Source organism: Esox lucius, chromosome 18, assembly GCF_011004845.1.
Source record: "Esox lucius isolate fEsoLuc1 chromosome 18, fEsoLuc1.pri, whole genome shotgun sequence".
Classification (NCBI taxonomy): Eukaryota; Metazoa; Chordata; class Actinopteri; order Esociformes; family Esocidae; genus Esox; species Esox lucius.
Genome location: NC_047586.1, coordinates 25,660,304 through 25,678,059, shown reverse-complemented (window position 1 = coordinate 25,678,059; position 17,756 = coordinate 25,660,304). Strand labels below are relative to the sequence as shown.

At 38.4% G+C, this 17,756-nt stretch overlaps 1 protein-coding gene across 5 annotated transcripts in view; it reads left to right on the top strand.

Moving 5' to 3' along the window:
* Window positions 1–462: 462 nt before the first annotated feature.
* Window positions 463–17,756, top strand: part of fndc1 (fibronectin type III domain containing 1) — a 69,281-nt gene continuing 51,987 nt past the window's right edge. For 4 of the 5 annotated variants that reach the window (XM_020056507.2, XM_013138453.3, XM_020056506.2 and 1 more), the window contains exon 1: window positions 463–557. In XM_020056507.2, the coding sequence (XP_019912066.2) occupies window positions 488–557 (70 nt within the window). In that variant the 5' untranslated portion in view covers window positions 463–487. Of the gene's footprint in view, window positions 558–11,811; window positions 11,891–17,756 lie in introns of those variants that run through there. The other variant, XM_029114708.2, reaches the window with a different exon arrangement.

The window sequence follows — 17,756 nt, the reverse complement described above, 5'->3', positions numbered from 1 at the left end:
TAGTATGTAGTATGCGATTTGAGACACATTATTAGTCTGGATCCTGACTATTCTGCTGTCCCCGAACCTGCTTCACTGGATTTCATTTCATGAAATGAGTACCTTCGTTATCGTTTATGTATGTCGATACATTTCTCCAACTTGCTAGCTGGAGCCTGGCAAATCATCTTGCAAATACGATTAACATTGTTAATTTTAGGCAACTCTTGTAAACACCTTGAATGAAACAGTACCATTATTTTAATAACGGGGCGGAACAATCTAAAATGCAGGAGTAGTTTAAAGAGAATGCAGAATAGGTTGTGCGGGGAGCCCATTTGGCTCCATAGGTGTCGGCCTATCCCGCTCTTTCCCAGAAGAGGGAGTCAGACGTAGTGGAAACCGATCACCAACGGTCTATCTGTCCCACCGCTCCCAGCCCAAGCAGCCCTCTCTTCGTCGCTCAGTCTGTTGCGCCCCACAGCAGGACTAGCGCACTATACTCACTATGGCATCCACCGCTGCACGGACTCTCTTGGTGCTTGCTATTTTCTGTGCATCAAATCCCGGATTGACAGGTAAAATACAATCTTAAGTTTTTTTTTGTTCAGAAATGGTGCATGGTTTCAATATTCTTTTCACTTTATAGAGGTACAGTACTTAATTTATTATGGGGTGGATGGACCTGGGATTTTGTCTTCTCAATAATCAATGCATTATTTGTTCACCCATTTAATATAACATCCACTGTCCAAACAACAATCGTTATTGTGTGTTTGTTTTATTACATTGAAAAACAACTTGCTTCATAATGAGCTTAAGCCGAATTGACCGTATTCGTGATATTTCATTTCTTCTGGACTACTTCGATGAAAACTCATGCTATCGTTATTGTGTGTGTGCGTGTGTGTGTGCATGGGTGTGCGCGCGTGCCTGTGTCTATTTGAAGGAGAGCGAGAGGTTGACAGTTTTACCTAATCAGATCATCACCTGTTAATTCTCATGTGCTAATAGTTGTTAATAACCGTTATTATTTAAAATATTGCTTTGGCGATGTGTTTTCAAACGTTATGCTAACAATGAATTGAGAGACGAGGGAGACGTAAATATAAATCTATGCCAAACATTTGGGAAATATATTATTTTGGGGAAACCTTTTCATAATAAAGAATCTTAACAGTTTGCAGATGGGGTGAATGACATATGAATCGAAGTTTAGTTACCAATATAACATGATTTTGACAATGAAACAGTTTTTGGTCTGGAAGGAAAATGTGATTTTGCCTACTGAGCCAGTAATGGAATAGGATCTGACCTCATAGGTGGACGTGGACCACGAAGTAGGGGTGCTGCACAATTAATTAAATAACATGACAAATATTAGAGTCTAAGCCTCATGATTACAACCAATCTATCACTCTACCAAAAATATTAAGGAAAAATTGCTTTGATTTCTAACAGGACATTACAGTGCCAAAAGTGTGATCTAACTTGGCACCGGTAGCCTTTCTATCATAGCCCGGCTTTCAACTGATGCTTTGCGAAAGGGGGAGGGTGACTTTCTCACAAAGTTTCTGTCAGTCTCACTCAGGTTGTATCAGTGTCAGTAGATAGTAGCTACCACTCATAACGTCTTGTTGCATGTGCTGTGAAGACCAACTCCTGTGCATCAAAGTGTGTCCCAATGAAAATAGCTCCTTGCCATGGCTGGGCTTAAAATGTCACATATGTGTTGCTCAAGCTCCCAATATCCTGAGGATAGCAGAATAGATCAACACATTACAGGTAGTTGTGTAGCAATGTTCACTAAGTAACATGATAAACATTTTGGTGGACAGAGGCACATAATCTATTGTGACCAACTTCCCTTTAACTAATCCCTTAACCATAACTGTAGTCAGTATAAGGGCCATTCAGTCTGAAAGGCAAGTGGAAGATATGCTAAAACTATGCGAGACAATTTGAAGCCAAGTGATTTAGCAGACAGATGATCCTGCATTTTGATCTGCCAGACAGGAAGTTCCCTCTGGGCAGGTTGAGGGTCAAAGGCAGGTTACAATGCTTCATTTGGGTCTCACCACCAATATCAATTCCATGTTAGTGCTATGAAGTGTAAAATAGAGAGGGCACCTTTAACAAACATACAGAGATTGCAATCTACAGACTGTACAGATGTTCAAGACATTCCTAGAGCGCAGGGTTTGTTAAATCGATTTGGAGCCACGCTCACACACTGTAAGAACCTATTGCTACTCACATATAAAAAAAGCCTGAGTGAAAAAATAGTAAAGGCTGGAGTTTTGGAAAAGAGTAGCGGCTTTAATCCCTGATGAGCGGATTTAGCAGCCATATTACAAAAGCCCTATCCTATCCCTTACTCTTTCTCACCTCATCTCCTCTATCAATCTTTCTTTCTCTCTCTCACTCTCTCATGCATGCTCAATGAGTGAGGTAATACAATGCATTCAGAGTCTATAAACATTGCAGCTGTTTGTTGTGGTTTTGTTATTTTTCTAGTCCATTGCTCATCCTTCCTCTTTTCCTTCTCTACTTTTCCACACTTCCACACACAAGTGAATTTTATTAATCACTTAGTTAGTGAAAGCACAAAAGCCTGAAATGATAACAGAGTAGCATTGTGGTTAACAGCCTAGGAAATCTGTTAAATAGGAGTTCCTGAACACAGTAGAAACAAGGTCAATGGTTAAAGAGAGGTAGAAGGGGGAAAAGAGAGTCATGTCTTCGCAAGCAACAGGAATTTTATTCTCCCTGTGTCTCACCAAGAGGAATTTGCAAAGACCACTTGAGTGGCAGATCTGAAATTGAGCTTTGGGCTTAAACTGTAACTTAGAAAATTCAGGTAGAGAGAAACATATATTTTTGACAGACTGACAGACATGGAGAGAAAGCAGGTGTCTAATATTTTCCAGTGTGTTGAACGTTTTGACATAGGGGCTGACACTTGCTCTCTCCGAAGTCACTCAGGTGCCTGTCAGATCTACCCTGGCAGGTGTTACGTCATGAAGTTAACTCTGGGTGTGGCTATGTTTGGCGAAATTAGGAAGGGCTAGTGTACACTTAAAAATCAGTTCCACAAAGGTTCTCTGGCTGTAAATGTGGTTAGAGTTAGGGTTCAAACTGTTTTTGTTTGAACCTTTTCAACCAAAAAATAACTGTAACCAAAACATTTTATCGCATGATTAGTTCCCCCGTGTTTATTACTTTGTTATTCCATCGCACTGCCAAGATAACAGCACTGGGTCATCTCCTCTATGTTTGATAAGGTCCCACAGCTCCTTCAGCTCATCCCACAGGTGTTTGATGTGGTTTAGGTCTGGGGTCTGCAATGGATTGATTCCTTGCAGAGGCAGACAGATGTTGGTCTAAAATCAATTCCATGTATTCTAACCAGGTTCAGGGCCATAATAGGAAGCAAAACAGCTTCCAAAGCAAAAAATATTATTGTGCGTATCTGATTATTGAACCCTGTTTCAGAAAAAGTTCTAATGAAGTATAGCAAACCGCAGGTGCTTCCATTTGTCTTGATGAAAGTAGAGGCTTTCTTCTGGCAATAATTCCAAATGCCTTGAGGCAATAATCCAAATGCCTTCTGGCAATAATTCCAAATTAGGTACTGGATGCAGTGCCTCATTGTAGTTTTGGAGACTTGGTGACCCAAAAATCCAACTAACTTCTAGTCTGGTAACAATCCATATTCGGCAATTCAGAAAGTATATCCCATACCTCCCCTGTGTTAGAACATACAGCTCCAGAAAAAAACAAGAGACCAAAAGTTGGTCCAAAAGTTGAAAAGGAACGTTTTGAGTGAGGAACAGAACTGTTCAATTTGCAGTGGTCTCTTAATTTTAACCCTTCTGTTCCCCACTCTCTTAATTGTATCCGGATCTGTGTATACTCTGCGTGTACAATTATAGGGGTAAGTGAGTACTCTGATTGTATTATTATTTCTATGCACATTTTCCAACTCAAAACCATATAAACTTGATTTCTCATTGGATTGAATCATTTTCAGGTGATATGTATTTGTGTAATGAAGGAGGGTGTGGCAACAGAGAATAACACCTTATATCAAGGTGTGCATAATTATTAGGCAGATTCATGACCTCAGGTAAAATGGGCCAAAAAAGAGATTTAACTGACACTGAAAAGTCATAAATTGTAAAATGCCTTTCAGACGGATCTACTTTTTGGCCCATTTTACCTGAGGTCATGAATCTGAAATATTTGGATATCGAAAAATTCTCATAATTATGGCTCTGTACGCCACCACAGTTGATTTGAAATTAAACAACCAAGATGCAGTTGAACTGCAGACTTTCAGCTTTAATTCAAGGGGTTGAACAAAAATATTATATGGAACATTTAGGAATTGCAACCATTTTCATACACAGTCCCCTTATTTCAGGGGCTCAAACATAATTGGACAAATAAACACAATCATAAATAAAATGTTTGCAGGCTACTTGAAGTCTGGAACGCATGGTCATCATCAAACGCTGGGTTTCCTCCTTTGTCATGTTTGTTGTTCATGGGTCGTTCTACCTTAAGTTTTGTCTTCAGCAAATGAAATTCATGCTCAATTCCATTTCTTTGCCTTAAAAAAACTTCTGGGTTGTTCCAGAACTGGACTGGACCCCAAGTCTGTTGTTGCTGTATAATATTCCACTTGTGACAGCTCTGTTTCAACTTGTCTTTCTCGGACAGCTCTGGGATGGCAATTTGAGAATAATAGTTGCATGATGGCATTACATACCGCTTGTCAAGCAAACAAATCATGTTTTTAAAACTCTCTTTGGTAACTGTGTTAATTGGTACCATTTCTTTGGCGACGTGAAATGTTATTGAACCTGTGATTTTTCTCTGTGGTTTGGAACCTTTCTTGTGTGGTGTTTTTGCTTTGGATGGCATTGAGATGCTTTGCACTCGTCATACGAAGATTTGGGGTGCCGCCTTAAATTATCATACAAATTGCTCGTGTTGCCTCGTTGTGGCAATTGCAAGGCACTATCGACAAAGTACCTGTTTTTGGTCAACATCATCCTGTCTGTAGCCAAAATATTTCCAAATAATTGACGATGCATTTCTTTTTGCAACCAAATTATCAATTTTGGCATATTTGGCCTGTTCCTTGCTCATTTCGTCACGCACAAGCAGAGCCTGCATGTCAACCACATGCAGTAACGAACTCCGTGTTTAAAATAATAATTATTATTATTATAATTAACTGTGTATCCAATAACCCATACATCGGAGTAAATTACGTTATATTAGACAGATATAATGCTAGTTTTCCATTTGAAAAAAAATATATATTGTAGACTGATATATGTTTACCTTACTAAATCACACGTTCTGCGATGTGACTATTGCGGATGCGTACATCGCAATGTCAATGCTGAAATGATATATTGTGCAGCCCTACCTTGCTGTGATCTTTGTTGGACTCCCACTCCTTGGGATTTGTACACAATCTGTGTACAATCTGTATATATTTCAAAAGAAACAAATATTTGTTCAGGGGGCATACTTTGTTGGTAACCAAACGTTTGGGGGTTTGGCATGAATCTATCCAACACCTGAATATAATTTTAATGAATGGAACACCTGATGTCAATTTCCCACTTTGGAAAAAGTCAATAACCTAGACATTCACATACTTTTTCCTATGCTATTCATGTTTTTAATGGTAACATTTAAGTCTTCATTTTTGTTATTGGTTGTTATAGCATACTGTTTTTATCTATTCTGACTTGAAGCTCAGACTGTATTTTAGGAGCCATTTATGCAGGTATGCAGTAGGGGTAGGTATTGGCAAGTATCTTGCGAGACGATATACAGCTCTGGAAAAAATTAAGAGGCCATTCCAATTTTTACTTAAATCAGCATCTCCGCATGTATTGCAGCCATTCCATTCCAGTGTCTGTTAAATTCCAACACAGGCACACCTCATTTTACTTAATGAAGTACTGATTAGGTGATTACCTGAACCAAATCTATTTTAACGAGGAAAAGTATAAAAACCACAGCCATGGTCATCACTGTCCTCTTGCAATAGGACCAGCTGGGTGGCAAAAACAGTGCAAGTAGTACCTCAAAGGTAATTTGAATAAAAGAACAACTATTCAGCATGAGGAAAAGAAGGGTTAAATTCTGGCTTTACTGGCAGAGGGATACAGTGAACGTGAGGTTGCTTTCATCCTGAAAATTTCAAAGACAGCGTTTCATAAGAACAAGGTCAAGCAACAGACATTGGGGACAACAAAGCTACAGTCTGGCAGAGGGTGAAAACGACTGTCCACTGACCGAGATGACCGTCAACTCATTCAAATGTCACTCAACAACCATAGGATGACATCAAGTGACCTACAAAAAGAATGGCAAACAGCAGCTGGGGTGAAGGCTCGTAGAGGCAGGGCTGAAGTCGTGCAAAGCTAGAAAAAAGCCCTTCATCTATGAGAAGCAAAGAAGAGCCAGGCTGAAGTTTGCAAAAGACAAATGTTTTGCATTACCCAACACTTGATCGTCTAATGGTTAGATGGAAACCTGGAGAGGCCTACAAGCCATAGTGTCTTGCACCATTGTGAAATTTGGTGGAGGATCAGTGATGATCTGGGGATGCTTCAGCAAGGCTGGAATAGGGCAGATTTGTCTTTGTGAAGGACGCATGAATCAGGCCAAGTACAAGGTTCTCCTTGAAGAACAACTGCTTCCTTCTGCTCTGACAATGTTCCCCAACTCTAAGAATTGTTTTTTTCCAGCAGGACAATGCTCCATGCCACACAGTCAAGCCAATCAAGGTGTGGATGGAGGACCACCAGATCAAGACCCTGTCATGGCCAGCCCAATCTCCAGACCGGAACTCCATTGAAAAGCTCTGGAATTTGAAAGAGGAAGATGGATGGTCACAAGCCATCAAACAAAGCTGAGCTACTGTAATTTTTGTTCCAGGAGTGGCAAAAGTCACCCAACAGCAATGTGACAGACTGGTGGAGACCATGCCAAGATGCATGAAAGCTGTGATTAAAAATCAGGTTTATTCCACCAAATATTGATTTCTGAACTCTTCCTAAGTTAAAACATTAGTATTTTGTCGTTGAAAAATGAATATGAATTTGCTTTCTTTGCATTATTTGAGGTCTGAAAACAGTGCATCTTTTTTTGGTTATTTTGACCAGTTGTTCTATTCTACAAATAAATACTCTAAATGACAATATGTTTATTTGGAATTTAGGAGTAATGTTGTCAGTAGTTTATAGAATAAACCAGAACTGTTCATTTTACTGAAACACTTACATATGATTAGTAAAACCAGAGAAACTGATAATTATGCAGTGGTCTCTTAATTTTTTCCAGAGCTGTATATCACGATACACATGTTACGATTCAATACATCACGACTCATCACAATATCACAACTGAATCACAATACTTACTGAAGTGCTAAAGAAAACCTCAAATAATATTATTAGGCTATATACAGGGTTGGGTAGGTTACTTTTTAAATGTAATCCATTACAGTTACAAGTTACCTGTCCACATTTGTAATTAGGAACGTAACTTTTTTATAACTCAAACTCAGTAACGTAATCTGATTACTTTGAATTACTTTTAGATTACTTTCATATTAAGAGGCATTGGAAAACAAATAGGAATAGGCATAGCCTATAACCAACTGAACACCTTTTGCGGGATCAATCAATGTTTGAGTTTACATAGCTGGCCAAAAACGGAATTCACATTTTACCTTATGGGTTGTGTAGCTTTGGCTTTGGAAATGGGTTTCTGAACCATTGATATTTTTGGGCTACATCTCTACATTACACTCTAAAGGTCTGTCAGATATTTCGTCATTCCAATTAGAAGACCTTGATCTTCCAGAATCTGACTTTTATCTGAACATAACCCAAAATCTGATGCTTAAGCCTGTTCTGTTATGTTTTTTATTTATGTTTTCAATTTCTTCAAAACATTGTTGAAAAATAAATGGCAATTACTCAAAAAGGGTATTGACATTGTTGTATACAAAAATTAAGATATCCTTAGCTTTTCGGTCATAAACTAAATCTGCAGTAATCTGACGATTTGCTCCACAACCAACATTGTCAAAATGTTGCAGTTGATCCGCAGCAGGCGAATGCATGTTTGCAATTGTGAGCATCGGCATAGAAATAAGATTTACCCATGCAAACGTAACCTGTGATTATTGTGGCCACCAGTGACGGATTTTCAAAACTTAAATGAAAGAAATAAAATGTGATTATAAACCTGCACTCTAAGCTTAAAGTAAATGATGTCAGCAGCCAATGATAACCAATGAACACAATTTTCAGAGATGCAAACAGTGTTGCCAACTTAGCGACTTTGTCGCTAGATGTAGCGACTTTTCAGACCCCCTTAGCGACTTTTTTTCAGAAAAGCGACAAATCTTGTGACTTTTTGTGGTGGTGTGGACTTGTTCTTACTCTTCTCAACGAGCAGCGGGTGCTGCCGTGGGCCCCTCCACCATCTGAAAGCACTCACAGGTGGTCCATTCCTCACACAGCAGTTCCTCCGAGCTGCAGTCAGTGCAGGAGATGTTAACTCCTCCGCGTCCAGACTGAAAATTAATGAGTGTCTCTTTTGGGTAACTTTTGCCGGTCCCAAGCCCGGATAAAGGAGGAGGGTTGGTTTAAATTTTTTTTAAATCAACAGAAGAAAGTTACTTTGTAGTTCTAAACATACTTAGGGTGTTTTTACACACTTTTTGTCTCTCCTACGACATTATTCCTCTCCTACAGGCAGCATCCATCACGTGCAGTTGGTGCAGTTCTCTTAATCCATGACCATGATGATATCTCCCCTTGTGTGTCGCTCTAAATGTTTAGTTTTTTTCTAGCCTTTTGATTTTGACTGAAATAGCGCCAACATTTTTGATTTGTTCTTAGTTTTTTTGCTCAGGTGATTATTTCTTGTTCATTCTTTTCCCCAACGAGAGTTCTGTATGTTAAAAATGAAAAAATATATCCATTCATGATGCTGATGGGAAATTATGCAAATTAGGCGATGACGTTATTTAGCGACTTCTAGCGACTTTTAGGACAGCCAATGGCAACTTTCCTTACTGAGGAGTTGGCAACACTGGATGCAAAGCAAGCAGAATCACATGGCCTACCTGTATGGAGGGAGTTGATGTGGCTGTGTCAAATGCAAATAATCATCCTTTGTGGAGTGCTTCCCGACACACCTTTTCTCCTCAAATGTTGTGGTAAATTCCATATATCTTGAAGGCAGCGCAATGTTACAGCTATCTAACAAATAGTTGCCTAATCTATTCAACAATTCCTGTAAAAGTTATTCTGTCCTGGCTGTATTTTTCGGTGCATGTGTCAAATAAACATTGAATCTTGAAAAAGATATAACCCCTGGTAGGCCTATTGCTTATCACTGTTCTGAGAATTTTGCGTTGAGTAGATAACGAAGACAAACTCTTTTTACCAGCCATCCAACCAACCAAAACCAGAGACATTTAAACTAGCCCTTCTTCCGTCACTGAACTGGTTTTGCGTGTCCACCTTTGTGCATATGATGATCACACAAACAATTGAGGCCCGCAATTCATATTTTGGTTCAAATAACGATGTTTTTATAACATTAAATAATAAACTGAAACATACAACGTTTCATCATCATTTCGCACATTATTTCAACTGAAGTAATCCAAAAGTAATCAAGTATCTGTAATGCGATTACAATATTTTTGTTGGTAACGTAACGGATTACTTGTAAAGCCTGATTCATGCTTCTGCGGGTCTGCGTTGTTAATGTCATGTGCATCTGTTCGCAGACATGCTCAGCATTTATAGTTGTGCGGCCTTGTTGTGTAGATGGCCATTACACTTCTTAGCACTATGCGGCGATGTCACGCAAAATGTTGGTTTGTTCGCTTGTATATCAGGAAAGCTTCACAGAAGAAGTAACTTTATAGTTTGTAAACAATGTAATAGGTAGCTAAATAGCTAGATCGGGGAAGACGGTTCCTGGAATGGCGCGTTTGAGAGAACTAGTAAAATTAAGTGAATAAGGAAAGAGAGAAGACGCTTTACAGTGTGCTTGTTCAGCAGATGAAGAGCGTGTTTAAAATATTTTAGCTTGTCGGCTAATCGTTTCAACAATCTTCTGCATCGCTTGAAACCCCTTATTACACATCAAGCCACCCACTTCACGCAATCTTGCTTTAGGGGACAGTATCCCTCCACCTGCAAACCTTCCTGGGATAGGAGTCCACATCCTCATCGTTGGAGATGCTGCTTTTCCATTGTATGTAAACCTGATGAAGCCCTTTCAAAGTAAGCAATTGTTTAATTGATATTCTGCAGATAATTTTGTTAAATCAAAAGCAGATAATATTAGATTTATAATAGGGCAATGGTTATATACTTAATACTCATAAATGTTCTGCCTTCTATTTGCTTCCATTGCACATTTAGAATTGCCATATGTAGTGCATTTGCATTAATTGCACATCTTTACATACCAGTCGTACATACATATACTTAATACTTGTGAATAGTTTGCCCTCTATTTGCTCTTCTGGGTAGATGCAAACTGCATTTCTTTGTACTGTACTTGTTCACCGACAATAGATTCAATTTTGTCATTGAACAGTACGAGTACAGTACAACAAAATGCAGTTAGTCAGTGGGGATTTGGTATTTAAAATGTCAATGTATTTTCTGCTTTACCAGGTGCCAATCTGAACAAAAGCAAGAGGATCTACAGCTATCAACATTCACGGGCCAGATGTGTGATTGATAACTAATTTGGTATGATGGTCGCAAGGTGGAGAATTCTAGGCAGACCATTAGAATTCCTACCAGACAAATGTACAGGTTGTGAAGGCCTGTGCTGCACTGCACAACTATCTGGCCTTGATGCTGCCAACACACCTGCAACAAAGTATATATCACCTAATTTCAAAGACTCTTTTGAACAATGGCTAGGCACAGCCAGGGAGTGGAGAAGACAGGTCACAGAGGGAGGCACTTTGGCTGATGCAGGGAGAGCCTCTCGGGCTGCTGTTTGAGTCTGCAATGACCTGATGAGGTTTTTCATGTGCCATGGCAAGATAAGGTGCTGAGGGCTAGTCTACTGAATTCTCAGTGAATTTTGGACATACACATTTAAAGAAAACCTCTTTATTTTATATAATTGTAAGTGTAACAAAGTATTGCAAACAGTGAAAAGAGCAGACTACATAGAACTTATTTAAAATGCAGAGAAATTGCACTCAAGCATTTTCTCAGCATTTTAAATCAAAGAATACATTAAATTAAACAATATTGACTCAAATCACAAACAAGTAATTTTGTCACTTTGAAAAAGATTACTTTAGCCACATCGGGTGTGTATTCAAACATTGTCTTCAGCACTTTCTTTCCCTCTTTATCTCAAATAAAAGCTGATGGATTTTGAACTTGGCTAGACCTTTTATGTTGTGGCAGTTCGCGGATCAGTTCACCCAGGGGCGTAGTTTATGGGGGGGGTGGGGGGAGGTAACCCCCTCAATATTTAAATCCATCAGTTACAACCCCCCCAATATTTCGACATGAGAATTACAGTAGATCAAATGAAAAGTATGAAGAATTCATATATTTTGTAACAATAATTGTTCCTACTCAAATATGAGTTTGTCATAATCAAATAGAAAAAAAAATAATAATAATACTCCCCTCCATTGAACCGATTGGTAACGCCCAAGGCGCACTTTTTCCAAAACAACGCGAGTGGAGAGCACACGAGTCACGACGACGGGTAACGTTCAAAAATGAAGAGAAGCGCTGCACAGCGGACTTTATTTAACTGCTGGTCAGAGAGGGATGTAAAAAAACAACAACCATGTACTGAGAATGAGGTATGAGAATATTGTGTAATAGCTAAGTACACACCAGTGAAACCAGATATATTTTAGCTAGCTAATCTCCATTTCAATGTATTTAACTTATAGCTCACTTATCAGTATAACAAGTTACCAAATCAGCCGTCTGTTTTGCTAGTTCATTTTTCAATAGTGTCTGTAATTATCAATGACAAAAGTATTCACATCGGTGTTTGTTTTCTTCCTAAATTAATCTGACTTTTTAACGAATTGGATGAATGAACGATTTACTGGCGGTTTCTGTACTTAAGTCGAGACACGGCAGGCAAAAAAATCGTTTTTTTCACTGGTCAATGTTGAGATTTGGGGCTCTATGGGGGCTATTTGTCTTCAATAACATGACTTCTTTCAGACTTGTGGTGTAAAAAAAGTCAAAAATACACATTAGGTCTTTATTTTACTACATTTCTAGTCTATTTGAGTCTCTTGATTTCGCCTAAATTCATCAAAAGTTGTCGTTCTAAATCAACTTGCTGCTCCGCGCGATCACTGTTTGTACCCTGTCATATCATATATCACTGGAAAGGTCTCTCTCTCATGGTGAGTGCTGTCGGGTCTAAATATGCTAATTTCCTTTTTTATCAGCAAGCAATCGTCAAATTAAAATTGGGCATTTTACTCTAAAAGCGGATCTCATTGGCTGATGTCAATTTCTGACACCGTGATTCGTTCAGACGCATTTTCTTTTCGCTATTCTGTTCAGTTAAAGGCTATAAATGCTGTGTTATAAGTGTTGAAGTTTTTTTTAGATGGTTTGTATTGTTGATTGCTAATGATTTTATAAGATATTATGTTTGTAAATAGTTTTTTCCACAAAAAAGTATGCATTTTTACAATACAAATCTTTAAAGGCTGTTTTCTCAAAATGGGTTTTTTCTCATACTCTGAGCCAGAAATCTCCACTTCAGCAGCACTTACATTCACCAAATTTTCCATGTGTATTCCTATCCTTATTCTCAAGGTTTTTACAGAGGGGTTTGTTTATATATCATTCACATTCTGATTTATACAACATTTTGTACCTAAAAGAGGGGCGAAAATAGATTTTTTATGGCTGTTTTTTCTAATTAATGGAGTGATAAAAAGAGATCCAAAATTCCCTCTGTAAAAACCTTTGACTGTAATATGTCAACAAAATGAAACAAGAATTTTGAATCTGGCTTTATCCAATGTTCAGATTTCTCTTCTGGAAATGTATGCACATTTGCACATATTTAATGAAATAATACCCAATTAGCATATTTAAACATATATTTTCTAAAAACTTGTAATACAAAAAATATTTGTCTTAATGTCAGTAATCAAGAGGGGAAGTTTCATGATGATATCTATTAGTTATTTTCCCCCCCTATTCACCTGTAGTGTCTCGCCTTAATTTCTTTATTTTTATACTATGTTAGAATTTTATGATTATGAATGATTATTCACAAATTTCATAACGTTATGAGATGTATAATCTCTTAACATGTTTTTATAACAGATTCAAGGTAAATATAGCAGGGTAGACAAGTCAGCAGAGGGAGAGGAGGAGCAGGTGTTGATTTTGTAATCAGTTAAAGCATATAGAAAGAAAGAAAGAAAGAAAGATGATCCAATAACAATACACATGAAAAAAAAAAACAGGCAGCTCACAACTTTAAACCCCCCCAATGTTCAAACCAAATCTACGCCCTTGAGTTCACCTATGGTTACTCCCCAACTCTGGCTATATACTTGAAAGGATCATCTTTAGCTAATCCCCATGAGTAACCCCTAATAAAAGAAATAACCACTCAATTTGAAATAATGTAACCCTTTAGACCCCAATAGAATTCTAGAAAGCTGCTGTTGATTACAGAAAATTCTCTAAATAATATGTTCTCACACATTTCAAACAAACAGACATAACACAAAAAAGAAATTACAATTACAAGTTAACTTGGTTTTAAAGAGCACATATTCTTTAATTTGACAACACATTAATGTAATTTGGAATAATATAACTTGTTTTCTCCAATTAATTAACAATCAGTAGAAAGAATGAATATCTACGCAGTATAAAACGACATTTTGCGATGAGATTGAGCCAGCAGTCAAATTAGGTCTGTACAGCTAATGTGATCATAATAAAGTAAGCACAAGGCAAATCTAAAGACAGTGTTCAATTGGCTGAATAGTAGCATGTTGGCAAGGTGAGGACGCATCATGTGTGCCATGACATTTTGCTCAAATGAGAAAACATTGTAAGTAATACAAAACAGGATTGTCCAATAAATATTCAATCCAGGCAACATTACAACGAATACAAGCTGTAGTCTTGTTTAAGTGCTTAAGCTGAACTTCTTGCATTGTAAAAAGAGAAAACATTGCTCACTAGTTGTGACCAATAGCAGCTAGTTTACTTATTTACAGCCTAACAACCCTCCGCTATTCAAAACGAACGTACCGCCGCGCTTATATAAACTGAGCTCTAGTCCGCTGTTGTCCTTAAAATATGCCTACTGCATCATGTCACCCCTCTCTAAAACAAATATTTTTTGGACCTTGATCAAAGATCCGGGGCTAATACGTAAACACCCGGACAAACATGAACATTACTGAACATTACTCAAATAGGACGATTATTTTACCCGGAGCCATTATGTATAACAATTGGAGTTGCAGTGTGTGCAGTCTATGCATATATTTTTTCGTATGTTTGTAGTCATAGTAGCTCATCCATCATTACCAGCTCATTCAGAGATAATAGGCTGGTCTATGCTGATTAATAACCACTGTACTAACCTAACACAAATCCATATAGAAATAGGTTTGTAATGGCCATTTGGTTGTTTTGTAGGATAATTCACACTAATCAGGAATGAATACATATATATATATACACAGACACACAGTGGGGAGAACAAGTATTTGATACACTGCCTATTTTGCAGGTTTTCCCACTTACTAAGCATGTAGAGGTCTGTCATTTTTATCGTAGGTACTCTTCAACTGTGAGTGACGGAATCTAAAACAAAAATCCAGAAAATCACATTGTATGATTTTAAGTAATTAATTTGCATTTTATTGCATGACATAAGTATTTGATACATCAAAAAAGCAGAACTTAATATTTAGTACAGAAACCTTTGTTTGCAAATACTTGATATCATACATTTCCTGTAGTTCTTGACCTGGTTGGCACACACTGCAGCAGGGATTTTGGCCCATTTCTCCATACAGACCTTCTCCAGATTCTTCAGGTTTTGGGGCTGTCGCTGGGCAATACGGACTTTCAGCTCCCTCCAAAGATTTTCTATTGGGTTCAGGTCTGGAGACTGGCTAGGCCATTCCAGGACCTTGAGATGCTTCTTACGGAGCCACTCCTTAGTTGCCCTGGCTGTGTATTTTGGGTTGTTGTCCTGCTGGAAGACCCAGCCATGACCCATCTTCAATGCTCTTACTGAGGGAAGGAGGTTGTGGGCCAAGATCAATCAATCAATCAAATTTATTTATAAAGCCCTTTTTACAACAGCAGTTGTCACAAAGTGCTTTACAGAGACACCCGGCCTTAAACCCCAAGGAGCAAACAACAGTAGTGTTGAATTTCAGTGGCTAGGAAAAACTCCCTAAGGTCGAATTTTTGGAAGAAACCTAGAGAGGACCCAGGCTCAGAGGGGTGACCAGTCCTCTTCTGGCTGTGCCGGGTGAGATATTAAGAGTCCAATTGGAATAATATATACATTTCTCTGGGCTAAATCCAGAGTCTATTTGATTTTAGACTAGGTCAGAAGTATGACCAGGTGGACAGGACAGGGACAGCAACGGGCCCCCCAAACCAGGTAATCCGCAAGTGTGGACCAGGACCTCATCTCTTTCTAAAATTTAAAACTGGAGGAAACTGAGAAAAGTTAGTAGTACATCCCTCATATCCCCCAGCACAATAATATAGCAGCGTAACACCTTGGAACTGAGACGGGGGGGTCCAGTGACACTGTGGCCCTACCCGGGGGAGGCCCCATCTCGCGATTCATGGCCCCATCCATCCTCCTCTCAATATGGTGCAGTCGTCCTATCCCCTTTGCAGAAAAGGACGGTTGGGATTGTGTTATTGGGGTTGTACTCATCCTTCTTCTTCTTCCAAACACGGCGAGTGGAGTTTAGACCAGAAAGCTCTATTTTTGTCTCATCAAACCACATGAACTTCTCCCATTCCTCCTCTGGATCATCCAGATGGTCATTGGCAAACTTCAGACGGGCCTGGACATGCGCTGGCTTGAGCAGGGGGACCTTGCGTGCGCTGCAAGATTTTAATCCATTATGGCGTAGTGTGTTACTAATGGTTTTCTTTGAGACTACGGTCCCAGCTCTCTTCAGGTCATTGATCAGGTCCTGCCGTGTAGTTCTGGGCTGATCCTTCCTCATGATCATTGATGCCCCACGAGGTGAGATCTTGCATGGAGCCCCAGACCGAGGGAGATTGACCGTCATCTTGAACTTCTTCCATTTTCTAATTATTGTGCCAACAGTTGTTGCCTTCGCACTAAGCTGCTTGCCTATTTTCCTGTAGCCCATCCCAGCCTTGTACAGGTCCACAATTTTATCCCTGATGTCCTTACACAGCTCTCTGGTCTTGGCCATTGTGGCGAGGTTGGAGTCTGTTTAATTGAGTGTGTGGACAGGTTTCTTTTATACAGGTAAGGAGTGCAAACAGGTGTAGTTAATACAGGTAATGAGTGGAGAACAGGAGGGCTTCTCAAAGAAAAACGAATAGGTCTGTGAGAGCCGGAATTCTTACTGGTTGGTAGGTGATCAAATACTTATGTCATGCAATAAAATGCAAATTATATATTTAAAAATCATACAATGTGATTTTCTGGATTTTTCTTTTAGATTCCGTCTCTCATAGTTGAAGTGTACCTATGATAAAAATTACAGAACACTACATGCTTTGTAAGTAGGAAAACCTGCAAAATCGGCACTGTATCAAATACTTGTTCTCCCCACTGTATAATATACTGCCATTTTGGTGGTTCTAGTGTTCAGTTTATTTATTCTGTTTAGTGTGTACATTTTCATTGATGTGTTGAAACGAATACACTCGTTAAAAGTTTCCGTAAGATAGTGAACGTTGTCGGGTGTCGATAGAATGTTCTCCAGTGATCCTTACACCATTATATTTCATACTGCCCTGTAGTTGTATGAGCATTGGGAATTGGGAGTTGGGAAGCAAGGGACACTTTACATTTATATTCACATATTTAGTATCTCGTCTGAACGACTTAGCAAAAAAGAAAATTGTTAAAAAGAAAAACGAATTAATCAAAATGCATGTTATTTTAATTTTTTTTACTACTTAATTATTTTTCTAAGTTGTTCAAACGAGATGCTATGTCGTTTGAACTACTTAGAAAAAGAACTATTACTAGTAATAAAAAAAGAAATCTTTCAAAATGTAAGTTTTTTACATTTTTTACTACTTAATTGTTATTTACTAAGTCGTTCAAACAAGATAAACTTAGTCTCTGGGCCCAACTTAATTTTTTTACTTCTTGGGCTTCCGTAGAAACAATCTCCTCTAACATAAAAAGTTGTCTGCTTTGGCGCTAGCGTTTTGAGTAAAGAAATTAAAACAAAAAAAAGTACATTGACAGAATACTCTTTTTTGGTTTCTTATTAATGACGACATACATAGGAATACAGTAACAATACATTTTAATGAATTTATTTGTAAATTATGTAATTAATGTATCTCAATACTTTATATACTTTTTGTTGGCAATGACAGAGGTCAAACGTTTTCTGTAAGTCTTCACAAGGTTTTCACACACTGTTGCTGGTATTTTGGCCCATTCTTCCATGCAGATCTCCTCTGGAGCAGTGA